This window comes from Phyllostomus hastatus, unplaced genomic scaffold (assembly GCF_019186645.2).
Source record: "Phyllostomus hastatus isolate PE091 unplaced genomic scaffold, TTU_PhHast_1.1 phas_contig_210, whole genome shotgun sequence".
Lineage (NCBI taxonomy): Eukaryota > Metazoa > Chordata > Mammalia > Chiroptera > Phyllostomidae > Phyllostomus > Phyllostomus hastatus.
Genome location: NW_025333737.1, coordinates 38,190,510 through 38,213,341, shown reverse-complemented (window position 1 = coordinate 38,213,341; position 22,832 = coordinate 38,190,510). Strand labels below are relative to the sequence as shown.

The 22,832-nt window shown below is 67.8% G+C and overlaps 1 protein-coding gene across 2 annotated transcripts in view; it reads right to left on the bottom strand.

The window, feature by feature from the left end:
• Positions 1-22,598, bottom strand: part of BAHCC1 (BAH domain and coiled-coil containing 1) — a 52,446-nt gene extending 29,848 nt beyond the window's left edge. The window contains exons 1-3 of one of the 2 annotated variants that reach the window (XM_045836127.1): positions 22,435-22,598; positions 18,329-18,728; positions 83-262 (exon numbers count right to left, since the gene is read on the bottom strand). In XM_045836127.1, coding sequence (XP_045692083.1) covers positions 83-262; positions 18,329-18,506 — 358 coding nt within the window. In that variant the 5' untranslated portion in view covers positions 18,507-18,728; positions 22,435-22,598. Of the gene's footprint in view, positions 1-82; positions 263-18,328; positions 18,729-18,938; positions 19,251-22,434 lie in introns of those variants that run through there. The other variant, XM_045836128.1, reaches the window with a different exon arrangement.
• Positions 22,599-22,832: the final 234 nt, after the last annotated feature.

Below are 22,832 nucleotides of genomic sequence, written 5' to 3'. Positions count from 1 at the left end.
GGCCGCCCCGCACCCGGGCCCTCGGCACAGCAGTGGTGCCTGCCACTGCATCCCCGGCCCAGACGCTGGGCCCCCGACTTACCTTCGTGGGAGTGGGAGAACCAGAGCTGGGAGGGGGCGGGGTGGGAGCCTCGGTAGGCCTGCTCCGAGGGGGCGGGCGTGGGGCCGCTGGGGTGCGAGGAGGCCGCTGCGCCCAGGCCGCCGCTGAGGAAGCTGCCCACGAACGAGGAGGCCGGGGAGCTCCCCATCAGGCGGCTGCTGGCTGTGGACACAGGGGCGAGAGTCAGCCCGGGCGGTGACTGCGGCCCTCGGGCCCCGAGCTCCTGGGCTCCTGCCTTCGAGTAGCCAAGGAGCTGGGCAGGAGAGGCTGCCGCTCGGGCCCGACAGCCACCCTCAGGGGCCTCCCGTTACGGTGAAACCCTCGAGAACGGCACATGTGTCGCCCCCCGCCCCCCAGCCCAGCCTACCCCCACCCACCAGGGGCCAGGCACTGTTCAGGGACCCTGGGGGACAGAGGACCCTCCCGGGAGGCAGAGCCCCTCACTTTCCCAGGCCCCTGAGCCTGGCTCTCCAGCCAGAGCGCTTTGCCCACAGCTTCCGGAAGGGGCCGGGGTCAGCACGGCCCCCGGGGCCCCACCCTGCCCTGCAGGCCCAGCCGTGTCTGGCCACCCTCCAGCCGGCCCTGGAGTCTGGCCTCTCCCCACAGGGGCCCCCCCCTTTTCCTAAGGCCCACTGACTCCTCAGACGGGGGCCCCAGCCCGGGTGCGCAGGAGGAGACACTGAGGCAGGAGGAGAGAGAGGGGGGAGGCGTGTGGGCCGGCTTTTCCGTCGCCTCGCTGGACCGGGCTGGCCCGGGGCCAGGCCCGTCACTCAGCCCAGGATGCCGGTGGCGTCCCCGGCAGCCAGCCCGCGTGCCTGCCCGCTCCGGCTTGCCACGCCCACCCCCCACCCGCACCCCCCCCCACCACCACCGTGTCCCCTCTCTGTCCAAGGCCAGCGGCCAAGGCCAGGCTGCGTGAGCGGGCTTGGGTTTCCATGGAGACCGGCGACTCGCACAGGAAGAACATGCCCATACACCCAGCGCCAGCCCGCTGCCTGGTGGGTGGTCCCGGGCCGGGCCGCAGGCTCGGCCCCCACCCTGGCAGGGCGCCCCGGTCACCTCCCCACCGGCGGGGAGCCTGGCTCGGGACTGTCCCAGGGGGCGGGGAGCGGGCAGTGGGGGGCTTGCTGCCCGTTGGGCCGAGCGTAGGGGCTGCCAAGGTGTGCGGGGGCCCGGGAGGCGGCAGGCCCGGCCCGAGGTGAATCAGGGCAGCGGTTTCCCAGCCCCGGAGGCAGGAGGACTTAGTGAATCCGTGATGCCTCATGCAGCTGGGCCAGGCCCTGGGAGCGCCCCAGACCCGGGGTGACTCAGCAGAGGAGGGAGCCGGAGCCAGGGCGGGAGGGGCTGCCCCGCCGGGCACCCGGGCTCCGTGGCCAGGCCCTGTGGCTGTCAGGGAGCTCTCCCGGGCACGCCACGGAGGAAAGGCCGGCCGGCGCTGGCCGGGGACTGGGGTGTGAGCTGCCTTCTGGAGTGTGTGTGTGTGGGGGGGGGTCAGGCTGCAGGGAGACCCGGAGAGGACCCAGGGGCAGGGGGCAACAGGGCCCAGGAGCCAGGGACTTCCCGGACCGCAGGGCTGGGGCGGCCGTGGGCCACGGCCAGACCACAGGCCCGTCCAGCCAGGGGTGGGGACGCGGGCCTGGGAAGGGAAGCGCTGGCCTCCCAAGCAGGTGGGTGGAGCGCAGTGGAGAGGACCCCCGGGGGGCCATGCCTGTGGGGTGAGTGAGGCCTCTTCCTGCCTCGCCCAGGCCCGCCCCAAGTCCCCCGGGCCTGTCCGCCCCCACGCCGGCCCAGGAAAGTCCCTCATACTCGGCCCCTCCGGGGACAGTGGGCAGCGGCAGCCCGGGCCAAAGGCTGGGCCTGGACAAAGGGTTTCTCCAGGAGTCCGGCCTGAGAACCCCACACCTTGGGCGCTCCCACACCCCCACCATCGCCGAGGGGGCTGGCGGGCCCGGCCAGCGCCCACGGGGCCCCACGGGCCTCTCAGCCAGGAAAACCGGCAGGGAGTGGAGGCAGCTCCCTCAGAGGGTCTCAGACAGATGGGGCCCCTTCAGAGGGGGGAGCAGGCTACCCCTGGAGACCCTGGCCCCCAAAAGCCACCTCCCAGGGTGCGGGCTGGTGGGGGTCTGCCCCGACCGCCCCCAGACTGGAACGCAGAGACAGACCCTGGCCTTTCGAGGGGACCCCAGAAAGGGGGCCTCACCGAGAGGGGACTGTGGGGCTGGGCAGGGGCAGGGGGCGGAGCTCAGCCAGCCTCGGTCCCGGCTCCGAGGAGCCAGGGACACACCGGTGACGGGCTGTGCTTCCCGCTGGGGCCGGGAACCCACACCAGCCTGGCCCCCTCTCCACCTGCCTTTGCCCGGCGGCCCCAGCCACTGGGCCCCTCCTAAGTGGGGAACCTGCGGGGGTCCCCAACTGTCCCCACTCAGGCTGGGCCATCACCCGGGGGGTCTCACACGGAAACCTGAGAGCCTCGCCACGCAAATCTTGTGTCTTGACTGGAAGCCCGTCTCGGGAGGCTCCCTCCCGGACCCCCGCCCCGGGCCCTCGCCCTCCCGACCCCCCAGCCCCAACGCCCCCAGCCTGGGCCCGCACAGCAGGGCCCCGGGTCGGCGCTCTGAGGTGTCCCCCACCCCCCCGGGCCAGGGGTTCGGAGACAGAGAAGCGCCTGCCGGCCCAGCCGGGCGGGCCCTGCCCTGCAGGGTGTCAGGCAGGGGACTGTGGGCTCCTGACCCCCGGACGGGGCGCCTGGGGTCCCACCATCACCTCCACCTCTGGGAAATCTGGTGACGGCACCGCGCCTGCCAGCAGAGCCGTGGCAGACCTGGCTGCCACCTCCGCGGCCCCTGCCGCCGACCAGTAGCCGCCAGCCCCAGGCAGCGCCTGAGCTGAGGCGGCCTGGGCCCCGGCCAGGGCTGCAGCCGGGCGGCCAAGTCTGGCCGGGAACGGGGCTGCAGGCTCCTCTCCTCCTGGCAGCGCCCTGGCCCACCGAGGCCTTGGGAACCGGCCTGGGAGCACGGCGGGGGGACGGAGACGCTTGGGTGGGACCCCGAACCCCGGCACCGTCTGCACCGACGTCTTTACCCACCCCGTGCTAATCTGTGTCACCGCCACGCCCGGCGGCGGGCCGCCCTTCAGCTGGCAAAGGAATGGGCATCGCTGGGCCGGGCCCGCAGCCCCGAGTGCCCGGGCTGCAGCACACATGCAGTCTGTCCGCTCCGAGGCCGCCGCCCCCCTCCAGCGCCCGCAGTCAAGGGGGCCGTTCCCCCAGGCTATCAGCTCTGGTCCCCGGGATTGCGGCACCGGCTGGGGGTGATCTCGGAAAGGGGCCCGCACGCTTTCCGAGATCACCAGGCCCGGGGAGGGCCACTCTGGGCGGAGCACCAGCCCCCGCCGCCCCCACTGCCTGGCCAGCCCAGCGCGGCCCGGCCGGGGCTGCAGCCTCAGATGCAGAGCTGGGCTGCGGCTCTGCCCAGTGCACCGCGGAGGCCTGGCGCGGGCCCCGGGCTGGCTGAGAAAACCGCTCCGGAAGCCAGCCCGCCCGGGAGGCCTGCTTGACACCCCCGGTGGCCCGACTCCTCAGGCTGCTCCGTCCCCACGCCCCGGGGCCTGGACAGCCTGGACCCTGGCGGGGGCGGCCATTTCCCTCCTGGCTGCCCCAGCTGGACGGGACCGGCCAGGCCGGGGTGCCCTGAAACCCTGAGAATCTCAAGTGACTGCAGAGCCCAGCCTTTGACCACAGGGTCGCGGTGCAGAACATGGCACCAGTGCGCGGCGGCAGAGGTGGTCCTCGGTGGCCAGGCCACACCAGGTCTGCCTGCCTCAGCCAAGATGCACGACAGGGGGCGGGCGGCACTGAGGGGGCCCTGCAGTGCACCCGGAGCCGAGGCCCCCCACTCACTCCAGTCCCCTGTGACCCCAGCGGAGTGGACGGAGGGACAGAAGAACGGACAGACGGGCAAACACGCCGTGAATGCGGGGAGAGGGCGTGGGCGGCCGGGCAGAGCACGCGCTTGCTGGGACCTACGTGAGCCGCTGGGCGGTCGCCCGCCTCCTCTGGAGCCTGTGAAATGGGCTGTGAGAGATAAGAACAGGCCTCCCCGAGACGCCGCCAGGGAGGCTGGCGGCCGCTCGCGAGGAGCAGTCCCTCCCCGTGCGCTCCCAGAGGCCCGGCTGGCGGGCTGCTGGCACGGGCTCCCGCTGGGTGACTGGCGGCCACACCGCTGCCCGCGCCGGCTCCCACCCCCCTGCTCACACCTGCGCAGGCTCCCCGCTCCCCCCAGCGCCCCTCCTCCCCTGCACGGCCTCCCCGGGTCTCCCCCGCGACTGTCGGGGCGGCTGAGGCACTGAGGGGTCAGGGGGCCTCCGAGTGCCCATCCTGGGCGGAGAGGCGGGGAGGGGGGACACACAGGATGAACAGTCCACCTGGTGGACCTGCCCGGCCTCCACCCCCTCCTCCAGGACGGGGAGGGAGGAAGGGCGTCTGGGCTGAGCACCCTTCGAGGGTAAAGGTGGAGAGGCCCCCGACCGACCTGCCCGGAGGTAGGCGGGCGCCCCTCTGTCTGACGGCCCAGAGGGTGCGGAGACCGGGCCCTGGAGGGAGGGGCCGCTCTGGGACCGCCGCCCCCCCCAGGGGTGGTCGCCCCCGGCAGCGCTGCGGAAGCCCTGGTGGGTGTGCGGCGGTTTGCAGGCTCCGTTCCCAGGCGCCACCTGGGGGGTGCGGTGCCGGGGCATGCGGGCCCCTGGGTGGGGGCGCTCGCGGGCGTGCCCGGGGTACACACGTGTGGGCGTGCAGGAGGGCGGTGGCGGGCACGCAGGCCACAGATGGGCACGGGGCTGGGTGGGCCTCAAGGGTGCTGCTCCCAGGGTCAGGCCTGCCCCAGACTGGTCCCCGCACTGGCCTGGGCCCTGGTGGCACGGCAGGGGCGGTCCCGGGCCCCTCCCACCCCCTCCACCCCAGGGGCGGGGCCACATCCAGGCTCGCCCCTGGCAGAAGGGGACCCTTGCCCTCCAGGATGCGTCGGACTACAGCCCCGAGACCCGGACTGGGCGCCCCCAAACGCCCAGGCGCCCCTCCCCCACAGCAGCCTGAACTCCACGCCGTGGAGAAGCCCCCAAGACAGGCACGAGGCTCCCGCCGGTCTCCGGCCTTGCCGGCCAGGCTCTCGGGGCCCGTGAGCTGGGCAGCCCTCCGTGTCGGCCGGTCCGGCACCGCCACTCAGTCCCACCGGCCTGGGGCCCGCCCTGCCGCGAGCTTCCCTCTGCTCCCACGGCCTGGCAGTCCCCCCGCCACCCGTGACCCCGGCTGCCGCCCACGGCTCCCTGAAGGAGGCCATCGAGAAGGGGCCGCGGCGGCCCCTCGGGGAGAGGGCTGGCGTGAGAATGCGGGGGTGGGGGGTGGTGGAGAGGAGCCAGAACCACCGGGACGCGGGGGCGGGAGTGGGCAGTGGTGGGCGGGCCCCCCCGCCTGGCCCTGGGGGGCCGCGGGGGCACCCGCCCAGAAACACGAGGTGGTCACGCGGGAAGCCGCTCTTGGCCAGCCCAGGAGAACGTTCCAGAAGCCGCGGTTGGCCCAGGAGCAGTGCCTCTCGGCCATACTAGGAAAACCGTGGTTGCCGGGCCACTGGCCCCGGGGACTCGATGATGACAGGGGCCGGGCCCCGCCACCAGCAGCCCAGAATTAATAGAAGAAAAGGAAAATCGGATATATGTCTGGTTCTTATTAAAAGGGTAAATTTAGCCCTTGGGCGGGGGGCGGGGAGGGGCCGCCCTCGGACTCGTTGAGAGTGACTCACGCGCTGGGCGGGGGCGGGGGCGCGGGGGGGCACCCAGGCAGCCAGCGAGCAGGAGGGCGGCTCCCCCCCCGCCCCCCCCTCCGTGCTCCTGTTCTTCACACCTCCTGGCTCTCGCTGTCCCTGGCTGGTGGCCAGCACCTCCCCTCCCGGACACTGGAGGCGGGCCTGACGGTTGGACAGCCACAGTGAGAAGCTGAGCACCACCACCAGCAGCCCGGCCCCCTCAAGCCCCTCCCCCCACCACCCTGGGGTCAGCCTGCTGCGGGGGGGCCCGCCCTGGCCGGGACCGGGGACGCGAGCTTGTGAGCACACTCACGTGAACACAGGTGCAGGGACGGGCGGGCGCCCTCAGAGGGAGAGCCCATCTGGGGTGTCCGCCTGCGCTCCTGCACCCCGTTCCCTGGACCCAGGCCCCACACTCTTGAGCTGGCCCTGGACGTGCCCGTCTCAGCGGTGGGCGGACGGGAAGCGGGCAGCCGGGACAGGGGCGCCGTGTCCCCCGCCCGCGCCAGGCAGCTCCCGGCTCACGAGGTCTGGTGTGGCCTGGCCGCGCCAGCACAGGCTGGGCCCCCCCGGAGCTGGGCCACACGCAGGCCCTGTGCCCGTGGGCGGGGGGTCGCCCTGCTGGCCGGGTCTTCCCCAGCCGAGGGGTGGGCCCCCCCACACTCGGCGCCCTGCACAGCCGGACGCTCTGGTGGCGCCCGGTGAGCGCGGTCTTCACCCCACCGGCCCCGCAGCCCGGACACGGGGGCTGCAGTGGCCGAGCTCCAGGGCCGGCTCAGCGGGAGAAGCTGGGGGCGGCGGGGGGCGGGGGAGGCCGGTGCTGGTGGGGGGCCACCGGGGCACCCCCATCGTGCCGATTCGCCCACTTCTTGTCTGTTTGTCTGTCCTTGAACCCGTGCGCTCACCTAGCCAGCCGGGGCCCCAAGGCACTGAGCACCCACCCGCCCCTGCCCCCTGCCACAGCGGGCCAGGGGGGCTGGCTCAAGACAGACCTCCCGCCCTCAGGAGTGCGTGTGCCTGGGGTGGGGGCCCGGGCAGGGGGCCCGAGGGGAGGGTGGAGGAAAGCCGGGGACCTGCGCACGGGAGGCCTGGCGCACGAGGAAGGATCCGTCGGGGGAAGCACGGGAAAGGCGGCCGGGGCACGGGGCCTGAGCTGTGACAGGAGGGTGAGGGGTCCGATGGAGGGAAAACGCTGTTTACTCCTCACAAGACCCCTCGGCCCAGCGGTGGGGGCCGGGGGCTGCCCGCCAAGCCTGTGTGCCTGCCAAGAGCGCAGGTGACCGGCCTGAGGGAGACCCGGCGCCGGCGGGGCCCGGGGGAGGGGGGGCGACCTCAGCCTGCCGCACACCCACAGCCCCCGCTCCCCAGTCCGTCCCGGCATCTGGGGGACGCCGTGTGAACCGGGACCCGGCAGGGACCTCCGGCCACCCCACCCTCGGGTTCCCGGGGGGCCGCCCCTCTGCGTCCCACCCCGGGCGATGCGGGCGCACCGCCCTCGCCCTTCCAAGCACAGAGATGACAGCTGTGTTCGCGTGGAAATCCCGTGAGCGCAGGAAGAAAGAACACAGTTCTCGGTGACACCGACACCCCCAGCCACAGGCCGAGCCCTGAGCCCACCCGGGACTGGAACCCGAACTGAGCTCCTTAATCAGACAGACAGGTAGGTGCTGGGTGTCCGCAGTGCACCGCGGGCTCACCCACCCTCACCCACCCTCACCCTGGGCCGGCCCAAGGGTCGTGGAAGTCTCGGCTGCCAGGCACCCTCGGGCTCCCTGTGGCCCTCTGGCCCCAAAGCTGTCCTGAGGCCGACTCCCTGGCCTGCTGGGGGCGCGTCCCGGGGCAGACGTCCCGCAGGGCGCGAGGCAGCCCTGTGCGGCTACGGGCAGTGCCGCCTGGCAGGGGTGGGGGTCCGCATTTGCCTGGCCAGCCCCCGCTGCACGGGCGCTGGTCAGGCTTCCAGAGGGGACAGGCGGGAGTGGGGTCCCCGGTGAGGAAGTGATGGGGGATTTGGGAGGGGGGGGACCGAGCTGGACACGAGGGGCCCGAGGCTGAGAGGCTGGGAGTTTGCAGTGGTGTTGCCCAGACACATGAGGGGCGACGGGGAGGGGTGGGGGAGCCCTCCAGGCAGGAGGCTGCAGAGGGGACCTAAGTGTGCTCGGCCCGTGGGGACAGCCAGTCTCAGGAGGGGTCCCGACAGACCCCGTCCTGGGCCCCCCATGACCTCCAAACCCCAGGATTCGTGCCTTTATATGACGTGAGACCCCCCCGCCCCAGACTTGCTTCTGTGAGCGGGTTGTGGCTGTCTCGCTCGCCACCCAGCAGAGAGGCCCCCGATGAGGGAGCCTTCGTCTCCGGCCAGCCAAGGCCCGAGGCCTCCCTCGAGGCCGAGCTGGGGCAGGGCCCCCTGCAGCCGAGCCTCAAGGCGCCCGCAGCCCAACAGACGCCCGGACCCACCCACGCGCCCCGCCGGAGCGGTGAGAGGACGAACACCGGTTGCTCTCAGCTGCTGAGTGCGGGGTCATCTGTTACACGGCTGCAGCTGCCCGGTACACCTCCCCCCGCCCCATGGAGCCACCTGTGGGGCCCCACAGGGCTGACCGTGTCGCCCAGAGCAGACGGGGAACTTTCCGGAAGGTACTGGGAGGACCCGGCGGAAGTCAGCTACTTAGGGAGCAGGTCTGTGCCTGCAGACGAGTCAGAAAACCGGCCGCGTGCGTGAAGTCCCGCCCCCCCCACCGCCCCCCACAGACGGCGGCCTCCGGACCCAGGGACGCAGATGCACAGGTGCGCCCCCACCTCCCACGGGCGGAAGCTGGCCTCCCCGCCAGCCAGGCCCTCGGTCACAGCGGGGACCAGCAGGCGCGGGGGACCCTGTGCTCTGCCCTTCCTCTTGCTCTGAGTGCTAAGGGCTGTCTCCCCATGGCCCGCCCAGGGCCTTGCGGACGGACGGACGGATGGACGGACGGACCGCCTTGGGTCTCAGCACGTGTCTGTCCCCAGGCCCGCGCAGGCCGTGGGCTCGGGGACCGGCCGTGGGCACCGCCCCGGCTTTTCGCGGCGTCACCTGCGTCCTCACATGTGGGGTTTTTTAAGGGTCTGCGTAAAGAGATGCATTATGATTTAATTTAGATTTAATTTTAATATTAATTTAAAATAAATTAAAAGCTTATTTTTAGGACACCCAAAGGGACGCACAAAGTCTCCAGAAGGGGACCGGCTTCAGGCAAACCGGCCAGGCCTGACCCCCTGTCTGGGGTGGCCGTGGCCCCCGGCCAGCCGATGGGACAGGGCGGCGGCCCCACGGGGCGGAGCGGCAGGCCCCGGGGGACTCGGGCGTCCAGCTCCTCTCCCCCCTCTGACCCGCGAGGCTGTGGAGGGCCCTGCTCGTGGGCCAGGGGCGGGCACCTGGGTCCGGCCCCTCTGAGCTCGAAGGGCGGCCCCGAGCACAGGCACCAAGGCCACCACTGGCGGGTGGTCAGGATGTGCGTCTGTGCTGAGAGAGAAGCCTGGCTGGGCCCAAAGGGGACGGGGGTGGCGGGGGCGCTGGCAGGAAAGGACCTCGGTGGGATGGGCAGGCTGGGCGGGGGCAGCGGGGAGGGGTGTGCCAACACTGGGCGGGGGGGGGCTGTCCAAAGCTCTGGGGCCGGGACTTGCGGTGCGGGCTCCCCCGGGGGGCGGGCGGGGGGGGGGCCTGGAATCCGAGACAGCCGCAGAGGGCACACGCCCTCCACCCACCACCGGGGGGGGCACCGGCCCCTGTGCTGTGGCTGCCCGCAGCCCACCTGGGCCTCCGAGCTGACCTGCTTGGGAGGCCAGCTCACAGGCCGGGCCCCGGGCCCCGGGTGACGGGGTGGGGGAGGGGAGGGGGAGGGCCGGCGCTGGCCTCCAAGCCCCTGGGCCACCTGTGCTCCTCAGGCTCCGAGCCAGCGTCGGGGAGGCCCCCGGACCTCCTCCCTGGAGCCTCCCCTGCCCAGCTATCCTCACTGAGCTCCACTCTCATCGGCCTGAACGGACCGCAGGCCTGGGGTCTGGAGACTGTCTGGGGTCAGTGTCTGGGGGCGCAGGGGGTTCTGCGTGGGCCTCTCGGGCCTGCCCATGCCAGGGGAGAGCTGGGGGCCGGGAGGGGGGCCCCAGGCGCCCTCCCTCCTGGCTGGAAGCCAGAGACTCCAGGGAGGAAAGGGGTGCTCACGAAAGCGGTCCTTCCAGAGGCGTCCGCCCGGGGGTTCGGTACTTGCCTGCCGGCAGCACCCCAGGGTGAGGGCCCTTGGAGGACCTGGAGCCTCCCCACCTCCAGCCACCTGCTGGGTCCCTCCGGGTGTTCTGCCTCTGACACCAAGGGCCCCAGCGGTCCCCAGCGGTCGCCAGAGCCTCGGAGCAGGGCTGGTCTCCACCCCCGAGAACCCCAAGACACCCCTGGGAGCTCCCACCTCCAGCCCCGAGGGTCCCAGAAGCCGGGGCCCTGCTCCCTGACTCCGTGTCAGGCTGAGGCCTCAGGACTGCAGGACATCTGGACAGAGAGCCTAGAGCAGGGCGGGGGACTGCTCCAGGGGGGTGCTGCCCCTGGCTCCCCGAGGGCCTCTCGGCCCAGCCCCCCAGAAACGGCCCCTCCCGCGAAGCCAGAGGCTGCTCAGCACGCAGGCGGTGTGAACAAGGCGGGCCCCAGCCCCGGGGCTGCACTGTCCACCGGGTGTGCAGGGCAAGACCGCTGTGGGCCCGGGACCCCCGCCAGGGATGAGAACCCCGGCTGGGCCAGCCACCGCGCGGGCTGGGGGCCGCCCCAGAAGGGGCGGGGGAGCACCAGCCACAGTACTTAGAAACCTGCAGAGACAGCAGGAGGAACGGGCAGTGGGCAGGGGCTGAGCTGAGGGGCGGCAGGCCCCGGGGAGGGGGGAGACCCGGGGAGAGGGAAGCAGGGGTGAAGGCACCGGGACTGGGTGGGGGGCTGACTGGTGGGGGGCAGGCAGGGCCGGGGGGAGGCTCTCCTGTAGGAATTCCACGCGGGGGCAGGACTCGGCCGCCCGGGCGGGTGCTGGGAGAAGGCCAGCCTGGGGTGGGGGTAACCCCAGAAGGAGTCCCGTCTGGACCTTGGGAAGCCAAGGCGGGCGGCTCAGCAGTGGCCAGCCCGGCCCAGGGGGAGCCCCGGCCGTGCTGCTGGAGGTCACCGGGGATCTCGGGCTCCCCGCCAGCAGGCAGGCAGGAGCCGGAGGCGGGAGCAGGTGGCGGGAAGTGGCACAGACCGGAACGCACGTGCCCAGGCTGGGCGGGCCGGCTTCCCCGAGGGTGGCCGCGCGGCGGCTCCTGGGAGCCCAGTGCGAGGGAGGGCCTCCCGAGGGTGGCCCTGCCTGGCGCGAGGTGCGTCCTCTGGGCTCGTGGGAGCCCCGCCGGCACGCCCACTGCTGGCCTGCGGGGAGGTCGGGGTCCACAGGGTGGACTCGGTCTCTGCCCACGGAAGGGATGGCCGCGTGGGCTGCCATGAGATGCTGGGCGTCCACCGACGGTGCAGCCCTGTCCCCACCCTGACACTGCACGCCCCCCGCCCCCCGCCTTCTCCTCGCCCCTGTCCGGCTGTGCTCCCAGCACTGGGGGGGGCCTGCCAGGCCCGGCCTCTGATGGGGGGGCTGGGACGCCCACCCCCTGGAGCTGCCTCTGGAATTCCGGGGGAAGAAAGCCCCCAAGGGACAGGCGAAGGGAGCCAGTGACACCTGCCCTCTCCCAGAGGATGGCCACTGGGCGGGTTGGTTCTTACTTCCCAGAGCAGAGGAGGTGCTCTTCCTGGCGGGGGCCGGGGGCAGGGCACGGAGGAGTGGCCGCCCTTGGGGGCCCGAGCCCGCTGCTGGGAGGCCTCCTCGGGCAGCACCCCATCCTCTGCGGCCCCTCCCCACCACTTCTGGAAATGCCCCGTGGGAAACCAGGCCCCCGCACCCAGGGGCTGCCTGGCCCTGCCTCCGGCTGCAGGCCCTCGGTGAGCACCCCCAGCCTTGAAAGTCTTTTCGTCTAGATACTCGACTCTCAGTCCAGGGGGCCTGGAGGAGGGGAAGGGGTGAGGACCCCAACCCACCTGTTTGTTCCCTCTTCCTCCCCAACCCCCCAGTCAGGACGAAAACAAAAAACAAAAAAAAGCCCCACCGCTTCCTGGCTGGTCCGGTCTGGAAGCCAGGGGCCGGACAGCTGCAGCCGCCCCAGACGCCGCCAGGCTGGCCCCCGGCCGGGCACCGGACGCTTCTCCCCCCACCCCCGGGCCTGCCCGCTGCACCCCCAGCGCCCACCCCACAGCAGGGCGGGCGCCCCCGCCCCGGAGCCCCCACCCGGTCCCCACGGGTCCCCAGCCCCAGAGGCCGCTGCTCACGGGGCTGCGGAAGGCGGCAGTGTTACGCACCACAGCCAACGGGGCCACCCGCTGGCAGACAGGCCCGTGTGGTCTGCAGGGTGCATCGTCCCAAACACCCGTCAGTGGGCAGGGCGGCCCCACGCCGGCAGGCTCCCAGGACCCGCTCCCTCCACACCCCCGGCTGCCGGCTGGGCCGGCGTCTACTAGACATCCAGGCTGGTTAGATTCTGTCGTCGGCCCCCAACGGCAGCCCCAGAGGCCGAGGGGGACCGTGGAACCCCTGGGAGCCAGTCCCCCATCGGCCAAACACACAAGGCACAGCTCTGTGTCCGGAAGTCACAGCAGGTGGCTGGTGTAATGTGATGAGGGCCTTCCAGGAGGGTGCCCTCCCCCCAGGCTGCAGGCAGCGGGGTGGAGAGACCCTTCCCTGTCTGGTCTTTCTGCCCCTGGAGCCAGGCCCCCCCCCCCCGCAGAAGGGCTTCTGTCCTGGGGGGTCACTGCTTTTAGGGACCGGCCCGAAGTCACCACGCATCGATACAGAGAACGCCACTGCTGGGGAGGATGTGAGGCTGGGAGGGCGCCCCCAGAGGTTGTGCGGGGTTTTTCTCGTGGGACGCGCCGCCCGACACACCAGCCCTGGTGCTGCCCTGCACATTCCCGCGGCCCCTCCTCGCTGGCCCCCGGGGGCCCTCTGAGGAGGCGGGCCTGAAGGAGGGCACCTCACTGGGCTGAGATCAGCGGGTGTGCCGGGGCCCCCCGGACTCTGGCTGTGCCAGACGAGGCAGCCGCCACGCGGGTCTCTTCTGGGGGCGTGGGCGCCCATATTCTGATATTTATGGTAGGGAGGGAGCCAGGCGGGGCCCGGAAGCCTCTTCCGGGAGGAAGGGCAAAGGGGCGCTGGGGGCGGCCACCAAGGCCCCTTCCGCTGCCCCACCGGCCGGCCGGAAAGCGCTCCTTCCCAGGGGCCCTGGCTGACCTCCATCTGTGCTTGGGAATTCCCAGCTCAGGGCTGGTCCCAGGCTCAGACCCTGGAGCTAGACCAGGGCATTCTGGGAAGTGTAGTCCTTTGGGAGTTAGGAGGGCCCTCAGATAAGAGCCCGGGAAGGACGACCAGAGAGCAAGGGGCTCACCCTGACCCTAATCCCAGGGTGGCCATTTAACATTCCTGGGAAATGGCTGAACTTAGACATGCGCTGCCCCCAAGGACGCCAGCCAGCCAACCCTGAGATTCCAGCCTCAGATCCCGCCTGCGGCGGCTTTTCTGAGCAAGCCGCCTGGTGCTCTTATTTTGGTGGGGAGACCCAGGCCAAAGTGCCACCCATCCCCGCCCCCGTGCCTACTCCTGTCCTCCCATCTGCTACCCCCAGACACCAGGAAAGGGAAGCACCCACTGGGGACAGGGGTGTGACCTGCAGGCTCTGGGGAGGCTGCGGGACATCCTGGGCTCGCCGCGTTATTTATGCTCACAGCCGGCTCTGGTGACATGTACGTTGACAGCGAACGTCCTATCAACCTGCTGGAGTGTATCTTGATGGTTGAAACACACTCTCAAAGGTGTAGGGTCATTTATCAAATTAAAGTAGCCACGCCTTGCCTGTCCTTGCCCACCCCCCGCAGCTCCGCTCCTTCTGCACCTCCTGCTCCGGCACCCAGACCCTGGTCCTGGGGAGGAGGGGGCCACGGCCCACGACCATAGGGACCCTTGACTCGGGGACCGCCTCCCCACCCCGCCCCAGGCCAGGGCAAGCCCACTAATCGCCAAGAAGTGACAAACGCCAGAAGCCCCACCAATTAAATTTAAACTCATGCAAAGCTCAGTGGCTAGTAAATTATTATTTTTATTAGCTTGAACCAAGTTCCCGTAAGAGAGAAAGTCAACTTGCTCCCATGAATGGCTCTTGTATAATTTATTTAACTCCGCGCTCTTTGCCAAAGCCCAGAATATTTTTAGCTCGTTCTGTTGTTGGATTTGGCTTTTTTATGTGTGTTTCGGAGGGGTATTTTTAGCCTCATCCATGTTATGCTAACAGCCTCCTGTGTGTTGTGTCCTGTCTGTGCGGGCTGCTGAACCCTGTCTCGCAGCCGACGCCGAGGGAGATTTCTAAGAATAACCGGGGAGCGTCTGGGGGGTGCGGTGCTTCCCAGGGGCAGGGCGCTATCTGCACGGGGCCACTCCCTGCCTCGCTGGCTACTCTGCCTGACTTCTCACGTGACCGTGATATTCCTATAGGAAAATCCTCACAGGCGAGATCAGATGGGGGGGCAGCCCAGGGCCCACAGAGGGAACAAGCCACACTCCCAACGCGGCGCTGGTGGGGCGGGCCGGCGGGCCCGGGAGTGGCTGGCTTCCCGGGCTGGGCGCTGGCAGTGGCTTTGAAGCCCTAGTTCTGTCTCTGCCGGAACAGGATGGGTAGAAGCTTCGGAAAGTAACTCTGTTCACACCTACTTAATGTTGGTAACTGTTGCAGAAACACTCCATCGCGTCACTGAGTTAATGAGGTATTTACGAAAATGTATTTTTTTTTTCCCTTTACAAAAAAAAAAAAAATCACACGGGAAGGAGGGGAAACCTTTGATGGGGTCTTTTCACACTAGGGAATTATCTTTTTTCTCCTCTCCCGCGCTTTTCGTGCTGAGATTGGCGGGTCCGAGGCACGTGGGGAGGGAAGGAGTGCCCAGCGGTCACCCACCAGCGGGCCCGGCCGCCCCGTTTACTCCGACGACGCCCCCGGCCCAGGGCGCCTGGCTGAGGGCCGGGCCATTTACACCCCAAAGGAGACAGGGGAAGGGGCGGAGAGGAAGACCCAACCCACCGCCAGGCCGCTGACACCCTGCGGGGACGGCCCCTCCGCCTTCCCGGTGCCTTCCTCGGGGGAGACCCGGGGGTTCTCGGAGGCTCGCCCCCTGCGGGGGGCGCGCGCGGCGCCGGGCGGAGGCTGGGACGCGGCCCTGGGGGGCGGAGCCGCCGGGCCTCTCCCAGGGCCGGGCTGCCTCGGCACTGAGCGCGCTCGGGAGAGGCGTGCTCCCCGCTCGCTGCAGGCAGCGCTGCCGATGGAAAACCTCGGGCGGGTGCGCTGTTGATTTTCCTTTTTCCCCCCTTAGATTTCACAGCTTTGCCTCCGGACCATCTGTATTAGAGACAAAATCTAACACTGCACTGAGAAGAACGACTCCAAACATTGTAATTGCACCTTTCGGTGGCAAGGTTACGCGGAACAGCCCTTCCCCAGAACGCCCTGCAGCCCGGGTAGTTTCATTTTTAGAGAAGCAGCAGGGGCGGCCCTGGAGCCCGACGTCCCACCGGGGTCCCTCCGGCTGACCTTGGGAAAGGCCCTGGGTGGGGACGAGGCGGAACGGAGCAGCAGCGGGGAGGGACGAAGACCTCGGGCCCAGTCTGGGAGGACGTGCCAGGGCCGGGAAGTCCTCAGGAGCCCAGCGCTCCTTGTCTGGGGCTGGACCCGGCTCCCCTGCCCCAGCTGGACCAGCGGGAGGGAGCTCCGAGCCGTTCTCCCTGCCCTGCAGGGAGCAGCAGGGGCGGGGAGGGGCCGGGCTGGGGCGGCGTGGCCCGCACACCCCGGGGAGGGGAAGAAAACCCCCCTAGACTGACCATTTGGAAACCCACAGACGAAATGTAAGAGCAATTTTTAACTTGGTTATACTTTTTCCCTTTCTAGACTAGATCATATATAGATACAAAGCAAAGTGATGGGGGTACAATTTCTTCTTCTTCTTTTTTTAATGATGCAGCTACATTTTAGAAACCCACACGGTATTCTGGCTTTCGCTCATTTCGAAAGTCTGTGCCGGTGGCAGATGTTTCTCGCCGGACGCCCGCGTGGCCGGCCTTCCCACCGCAGATGGGTTGGACCTCGCCAAGCACAATAGGTCTCTCAGGTCCCCCAGGGGGTGGGAACGGCCTCCAAGAGCAGGGGACACGTGGCCCTCCAGCCCCCCTCGGAGGGTGCCCTCGAGGCCTCCAGCGCCCTCCAGCGCCCCCTGCGTGAGGGGAAGGCGGTAGGGAGGGTCTGGGCCAAGGACACGGACCGGGCAGCACCCACCCGATTTCTCCAAGCCCTCCGTGGCCCACGCTCCGAGAACCACGTGGTCCAACTTGCAGTGAGCAAGACAATGGTCTGGGCCACCGCGCCACGTCCCCACCTGACTCGATGGTGCCTGCTCGGAAACCGGGGCCCAGAGGGGACATGGCGGCGGGCCGGACCCAGGCCGGGCTGTGGGGGCTGGTGAATAGGGAGGGGGCGTCCGGTCTGGCCCAGCCTCCCCAGGGGATGGCCCCAGCGTGCCTGTGCACCACCGGGAAAGCCTGGGGGTCAAGGGCCTTGCAGACGCTTGCTTTCAGGCGCCGGTACCTGCCAGGCTAGAGGGCAGGGGTGGGGGCGGGGATGCAGCCGCTCCCTCCCCACCCCCCAACCTGCAGGCTCAGCCTTCCCCCGGGCCTCCCACAGAAGGGGTTGATAGGGAAGCTTTGGCTCTGTCCCTGCAGCGGCCAGGAGCCCCCACCCACAGCCCCCCACGGTGGGCTGAGCTGGGTGGGCAGCACCGCCAAGGCAGGGGCAGGAGAGATACCACCCCGGGGACAGCCAGAACAGATACGTTTAAATCACCAGCTGCCCTGGTGAGTACTTTTTCTCTTTCGAGTCACCCGTCTAGAGGAGGAAGAGGAGAGGGAGGGAAAGGAGGAAGAGCAAGGACAGGAAGGAAGGGCAGCCCCTGGGAGGTCCGCTCGCCCCGGGCACGAACCCCGAGGCCGGCCGGAGGCTGTCCCCTCCGCTCCCCGCCAACTTCTGGAATTTCCTCACGTCTGCCGATGCCAACAGCCCACCGGTCATTAAGCAAGGTCGCCCGTGTTCTCATTTTAGGGAATTCTTGTGTTTCCCTCTGACCGCCTTTCCTTCTGACGTTCCCCCTTCTAGCCCGACTCTGCCATCCGTTTTAATTCACACACTAATTGTAATCCCATTAAAGCAGATATAATTTTATTAGTATTCACAGTTCATCAAGCTAGCAATAATAACTGTTACTGCCAAATTAACAACAACAAAAAGAGGCAAACATTTCTGATGTTTAAAACAAACTGTAACCAAAGGCAAGCCAGCCTTCCAGGGCGGCCGCGGGGTCCCCATGCGCGCGCCGTGCAAACTCGTGGGGCTGGCCAGGGACCTCCGGGAGCTCGGAGAGGTAGCCGCCCTTTCCTCCCTGCCCCCGGCCCGCTCCTCTTCTGTCCTAGCTCAACCGTAAAATCAACGCCGCCCCCCCCCCAGGAGGACTGCTCCGGAGGTCGGGGTCAGCTCTGCCATGGACCCACCCTCTTGGGGAGGGGTTCCGAGAGGACTGGAGCTAGAGGCCGCCCGCTCTCTCCTCTTACAGCAAATTGATTCCGCAACTCGCCTGCACCGAAATCCCGCCGCGGCCGCGCCTCCCCCAGCCGAGCCGCCGGTGCTGCGCTCCCCCGGGCCGCGCACTGGCCACGCGGTGCCCGGCTTTAGCAGGATACCAGAGGCACTTGTTAAAGCAAAAGCATCCCCTGCAAACCCATTCTCGCCCTGACACTTCAAGGCTTTATATAGAAACAGGATTTGCTCGTCTGACACCAGCAGCCCCTATTAACGCTTACCCCCGAGCACATCGCCCTAATCCGCGAGGCCGCAGCGCGCCCCGCGCCCCCCGCCCAAGTCACAACAGCCGTTTTGTTCCCCACAGAAAGTGCCTCGTTGTCCCAGCCCCGGAATGTCTTAAGGATGTGAATGCAGAATGCAGAAATGTGGTTTCCGCGGAATTCAGTTCTGCAAAAAGGGGTGGGGGAGCGTGGCAGGAGGGTAAAGGCTTCGTTTTTAGCTAGCTCTGGGGCTGCCCCTCGGAGACCCCGGGGACCCCCGGGAAGGCCGCTCTAAACCGCTCTCTCCGCCTCCTGAGTCGCCGGGGAAGCGCTCCGCGCTCGGGCAGCCACCAGTGCCAGAGCAGGGAAATGAAACCAAAGGCTTCTCCGCAAATGCTTGGAGGAGAGGAGGGGCGTGCGCCTATTCGACCCCCGACCGTGTCCACCCCCCGCAGGGCCTCCTCTCCCGCGCCTGCCCGGCAGGCACTGACCTGTGTGCGAAGCCATGGGCAGCGGCGATGGGAAGTACTTTCCGGGCTGGAAGTGTGCCCCGGGCTGCGCGGCGGGCCCGGCCGGGGCCAGGCGAGCGGCGGCAGCGGCGCCTCGGTGGCCCAGGCTCCCGCGCTCCGACAGCAGATGCGGCGGCGGCGCGAAGTCGCGGCCATCCATGCCGGGCCCTGGCCCCGGCCCCGGCCCGCCGCCACCTCCTGGGAGCAGCGCGGCCGGGGCCCGGGGGTGGCTTGGCGCGCGGGCGACGCGCCGGCGGCGCGGAGGAGGTGGCGTCCGAGTCACCGGCGGCGGCGGCGGCGGGACCGGTCAGCACGCCGGTGGACTGGGCTCGTCGGCAGGCGGCCGCGCGCGGAACCGGCGGCCGCCGTGCGGGTCCATAGTCTGCAGAGGCAAGCAGAAGAGACTCGGTGACTCGGGGGCTCGACTCCCCCGGGGGTCCCCGCCCCGCCCGCCCCCCCGCCCGCCTCCCCCCTCCCGGAGGCTCGAGCCCGGGCCAGGCCCCACGTCCAGGCCGGAGCGCTCCGTGCGTCTCTCCGCTGCACGCTCACGAACCCGGCGACCCGCCACCGCGGTCCCCGCACGCACACGCACCGTCCGGACCACGCTCTACCCGGAGCAGCCAGGGGGAATCCAGAGCACCGCCCGCCTTTTCCCCTTCGCGTTCCGGGGGGTCCCTGCGGCCAGGGCGCCGTGGCGAAAGGCTGCTGGCTCCGCGGGGTGATAAAATCCCAAATCTGCGAAGCCATCACGCGCGCACACACGCGCACACACACACAAAAACTCACTCGCACGCACACCCTTCCCCTCCCCCGCTGCCCAGAGGTGTCTTGGTGGAAGGGACTGGGGTCCACGCTCTCTTTTTTCCTCTCCCCTCATTGCGAGGTCCAGCTTCTACTGCATTCCGCATAACTGAATAACCATGCTAATTAAGCGAGTAATTTTATTGATTGTAACTCAAGAGTTTTTTTATAACCTTCCGTTTCTTCCCTTTCCCATCCCCCCATGCGTTTTTCGGCCCATTCTTTTGAACACACTGTCCCCCCAGCTCCAACCGGACCAGGCCCCCATTCTGCACACCCGGCCATGAAGGACCCTGGGCTAGGTCCCCCGAGCCCCTGGCGTTTGCGCCTGCCGCTGGAGTCACCTGGGCAGCCGCGCCGCAATGCCCGGCCTGCTGTCCCCCCGGAGCTGCCTAGCGAGGCTGAAACAATCACCCCACCCCCCAATCAAATTCACTCAGGATCAACCTCTGAGGATTGGGGGCTTTAGGCGGTGGTGGGGGGATACTCTGAGCATCAGAAATTGTTCTCTCTCCCCCAAACACCCAAATCAGCCACGGGGGTTTTCCCCTTCAGTGCCTGCCCGGGGTCGCGGAGCGGCGCTGGTCTCCACGCGGCCAGGCGGCCCGGAGTCACGGGGTCTGAGGCGCCCAGCTCGCCCCTCAGAGGCTCGGCCAGGCTCAGTACAACCTTCGCCCTCTCCACGTCCCAGCAGACCCCTGACTTCCGTCTTCCACCGCCCCCCCCCCCAGGGCCTCATAAAAAAGCCCCCACCTCCCTTCTCTCCCACCCCCGCCCAGAGCAGAGAGCCCACTCCGAGGCTACACTGGACAATTTCAGACGCTTGGGTGCGGAGCAAGGGACACAAACTGAATGACTGCGCGCCGGCGTGGGCCTCTTTGATTTCGCGTGCTTCTCCTTTCCTAACTCTTCATCGTTTTGTTTCCTCTCACTTCCAACAAAAGGGAGGTGGATAGGCGCAGTAGTCCTAATTGTGAACTTTGCAGAAAATCTTTTTTTTTTTTTGCCGCCCACCGTGACAACAAAGCGATTAAGATGTTTTCCATTTCGTGGATACCATTTTAAATTGCAATATTTAATGCTATGGGTTCTACAACGTCTGATTAACAGACGATTTCGTGTTTGATTTAATCTATAACCCAAAACATAATGTATTAAGTGAATACATATTTGCTCAGCTGATAAGCTTTTTTCATATTTATTCGGAGAGCTTTTACACTTTAAATAAACGAGCCGGGCCCTACACAGCGTTCTCTTTGTCTCCGAACTTCACACAAAGGGGTTTGGGGCTCGCTCCCCTCTGGGATCGCCCTCTCTCTCCCGGGTCTAACAAATAACTCGGCTCGCCGCCGCCTGGGCCTGCACTGCGAGCTCCAGGCCGCCAGGGCCGCAGCGAGGCGGGAACCGAGGTTCGCGGGGCGGGACAAAGGGAAAGAAGAAGGGGAGGGAGGTCCGGAGCCTGGGGCTTCAAAGACGCCGAGGACCGGGGGGCTGCACGCGTAGGGGTCGTGTGCACTACGCTTTTGTTTTGTGAGGTTTCCTGTTTCCAATAAGAAATTTAAAAATTGTCCAGAAAGGGTGAGCTGCTGCGATTCTCGGGACGCGGGCTCGGCTGCCAGCAGCAATTTTAACCTCCACCTCCCGCGGGCGGATCGCAGGCTGCACTGACCCCTCCTCGCCAGCCTGCCTGGGTTTTACGCAAACTAGGAATGTATTATTGTGGCCCGTCTGTGCCGCTGCGATTCTTACTAGGTTGGAGGGGGCTTTTCTTTGTGTTCTTCGCTCCCAGGGAGAGGCCGCGCCGCGCCTCTCAGAGCGCCAGCACGCGGCTCCCGAGGCCTGGGGAACCCAAGCAGGACAGGGAGCCGGGGCGGGGACGTGAGGGCGCAGAAGCCTGGGCCCGGAGCCCGAGAGTCCTAGCGCTGCCACCCGCGGGTCCCAGGGCTCCGAGCGCCCCCCCACCCCCCCACCCACGAGGCCGTTGCAAAGGGTAACGACGCAACTCCGGGTTGGGCCGACCTAAGGCAGGAAACAGACCGCAAGCGGCGGCGGACAGGGGGCCTGCGCCCGCCAGATAATCGCTGACAAGGGCATTTTCGTAAAGAACCGAATCTCGAAACCCGAGCTCTTCCCTGGGGTAGCGGGGCGCGGTCCTGGAGCCAACCGTTCCTTCTTCGCGTGGCTCGTGCACTCCAGGATGTGGGATCCCTTAGGTCTGCTTTGATTTTAACGTATGCGCCTCAAAACCCGCCATCGCTTCGGCCTCCCGCCGAGGACGGGGACTTCTTTCCGCCCCACTCCCCTGGCGCCATCTCCGGGCGCTCGGGTGCCGTGGGGCCTGCAGGCTGGGCTGGGGGATAGGCACACACCCGAGGTCGGCTGCTCTGGCGCCGCCGAAGAACCCGCTCTCTGCGAAAAGGCCGCCCCCCACATACACTTCTCGAGAGAAGACCCAGGGCTGGGCTCGCGCCGGTTCCCTGCGCGCCCCGGGTGCACCCGCCGGCAGACCCCGCCTTGCGGGCCGTGGGTCGAGCCCCGCACGCTGTCCGGAACACGCGCGGCGAAAACGCCCGGCCGCGCTGGCTTCGCTCAGCCCCCTCCTCCATCATCACCCCCCACCCCGAAAAAATATGCTTTAGTGGATTAGGCTCTGTAAATCGAAACCCGAAAAACTCGCCATTATCCGTCCTCGCCCCGCACCCGGCCGTAAAGCCCCCTCTGGTCAGCTGCTGGGGCCGCCTGGGCCACCAGGAGCCGGCCGATTCCCCGCACCACGGAGCGACCGGGTGGGGCCGACCCAGACTGCTTCGGGGAGGGGAGCAGGGTGGGGGTGACAAACAATCGGGGTTCGTTGGCGGCGCCACCGGAGCCGGCACGCGCCGGCGGCGTCCCGGACCTTGCAGACTGTCAGCCCGCAGCCGCCCGCGCGGTTCGCGCGGGACGCAGCCGGACGGTCCCTGTCCTGTCTCGATTATTTATTTTTAATGCTGTGTGTCGATCGAGACAACAAGCGCTCAGAGCAAAGCAAGGACGCAATGGGGGGGGGCATTTTAAACCGATCGATAAGATTTTTCAGAGGAAAAAAATCGCTCTTACATATTGTCCATCTTTAAAAAAAACCCTGCTCGACATTATAACGGATTTTTTAAAAGGGAAGGTATATATTTCTTAACATCACAATCCTGATTTTCTCTTGCTTAAAAATGTAAATCCCCAAAGCCAAAATTAAAAAAATAATAATAACAAAAATACAAAAACAAAAAATGAAAGCAATTTCAGTTACTTACTGGAGGCTGTTTCCTGGATACAATTGAATGCAATACAATTAAACCAGTAAATGTGACTTTGTTTTGTATTCCTATTGGTATTTTCAATGTGCTGACTGTTGCACTGTAAATGCACCGCTTCCACAACAACGACTCTAGCGAGCCCATCCAGAGCGGCTCTCAAACCTGCAGCCCGGCGCGGCGAGCCACAGGCCCTGCATACTAATAAGCTCGTGCCACTCAGACCCGAGCAGCCAGAGCGCTGATTGGCCGCGCGTCCCTCCGCGGCTGGGAGCTCGTGCCACTCATTCCGCGTAAACAGGCCTCCCAATAGGCTGGCGCCGGGCCAGGGAGCTGCCAATCAGGGAGCAGCAGGGCTACTACCGAGCCCGATGGCGCTTAATTCAAGCCCGGCGACT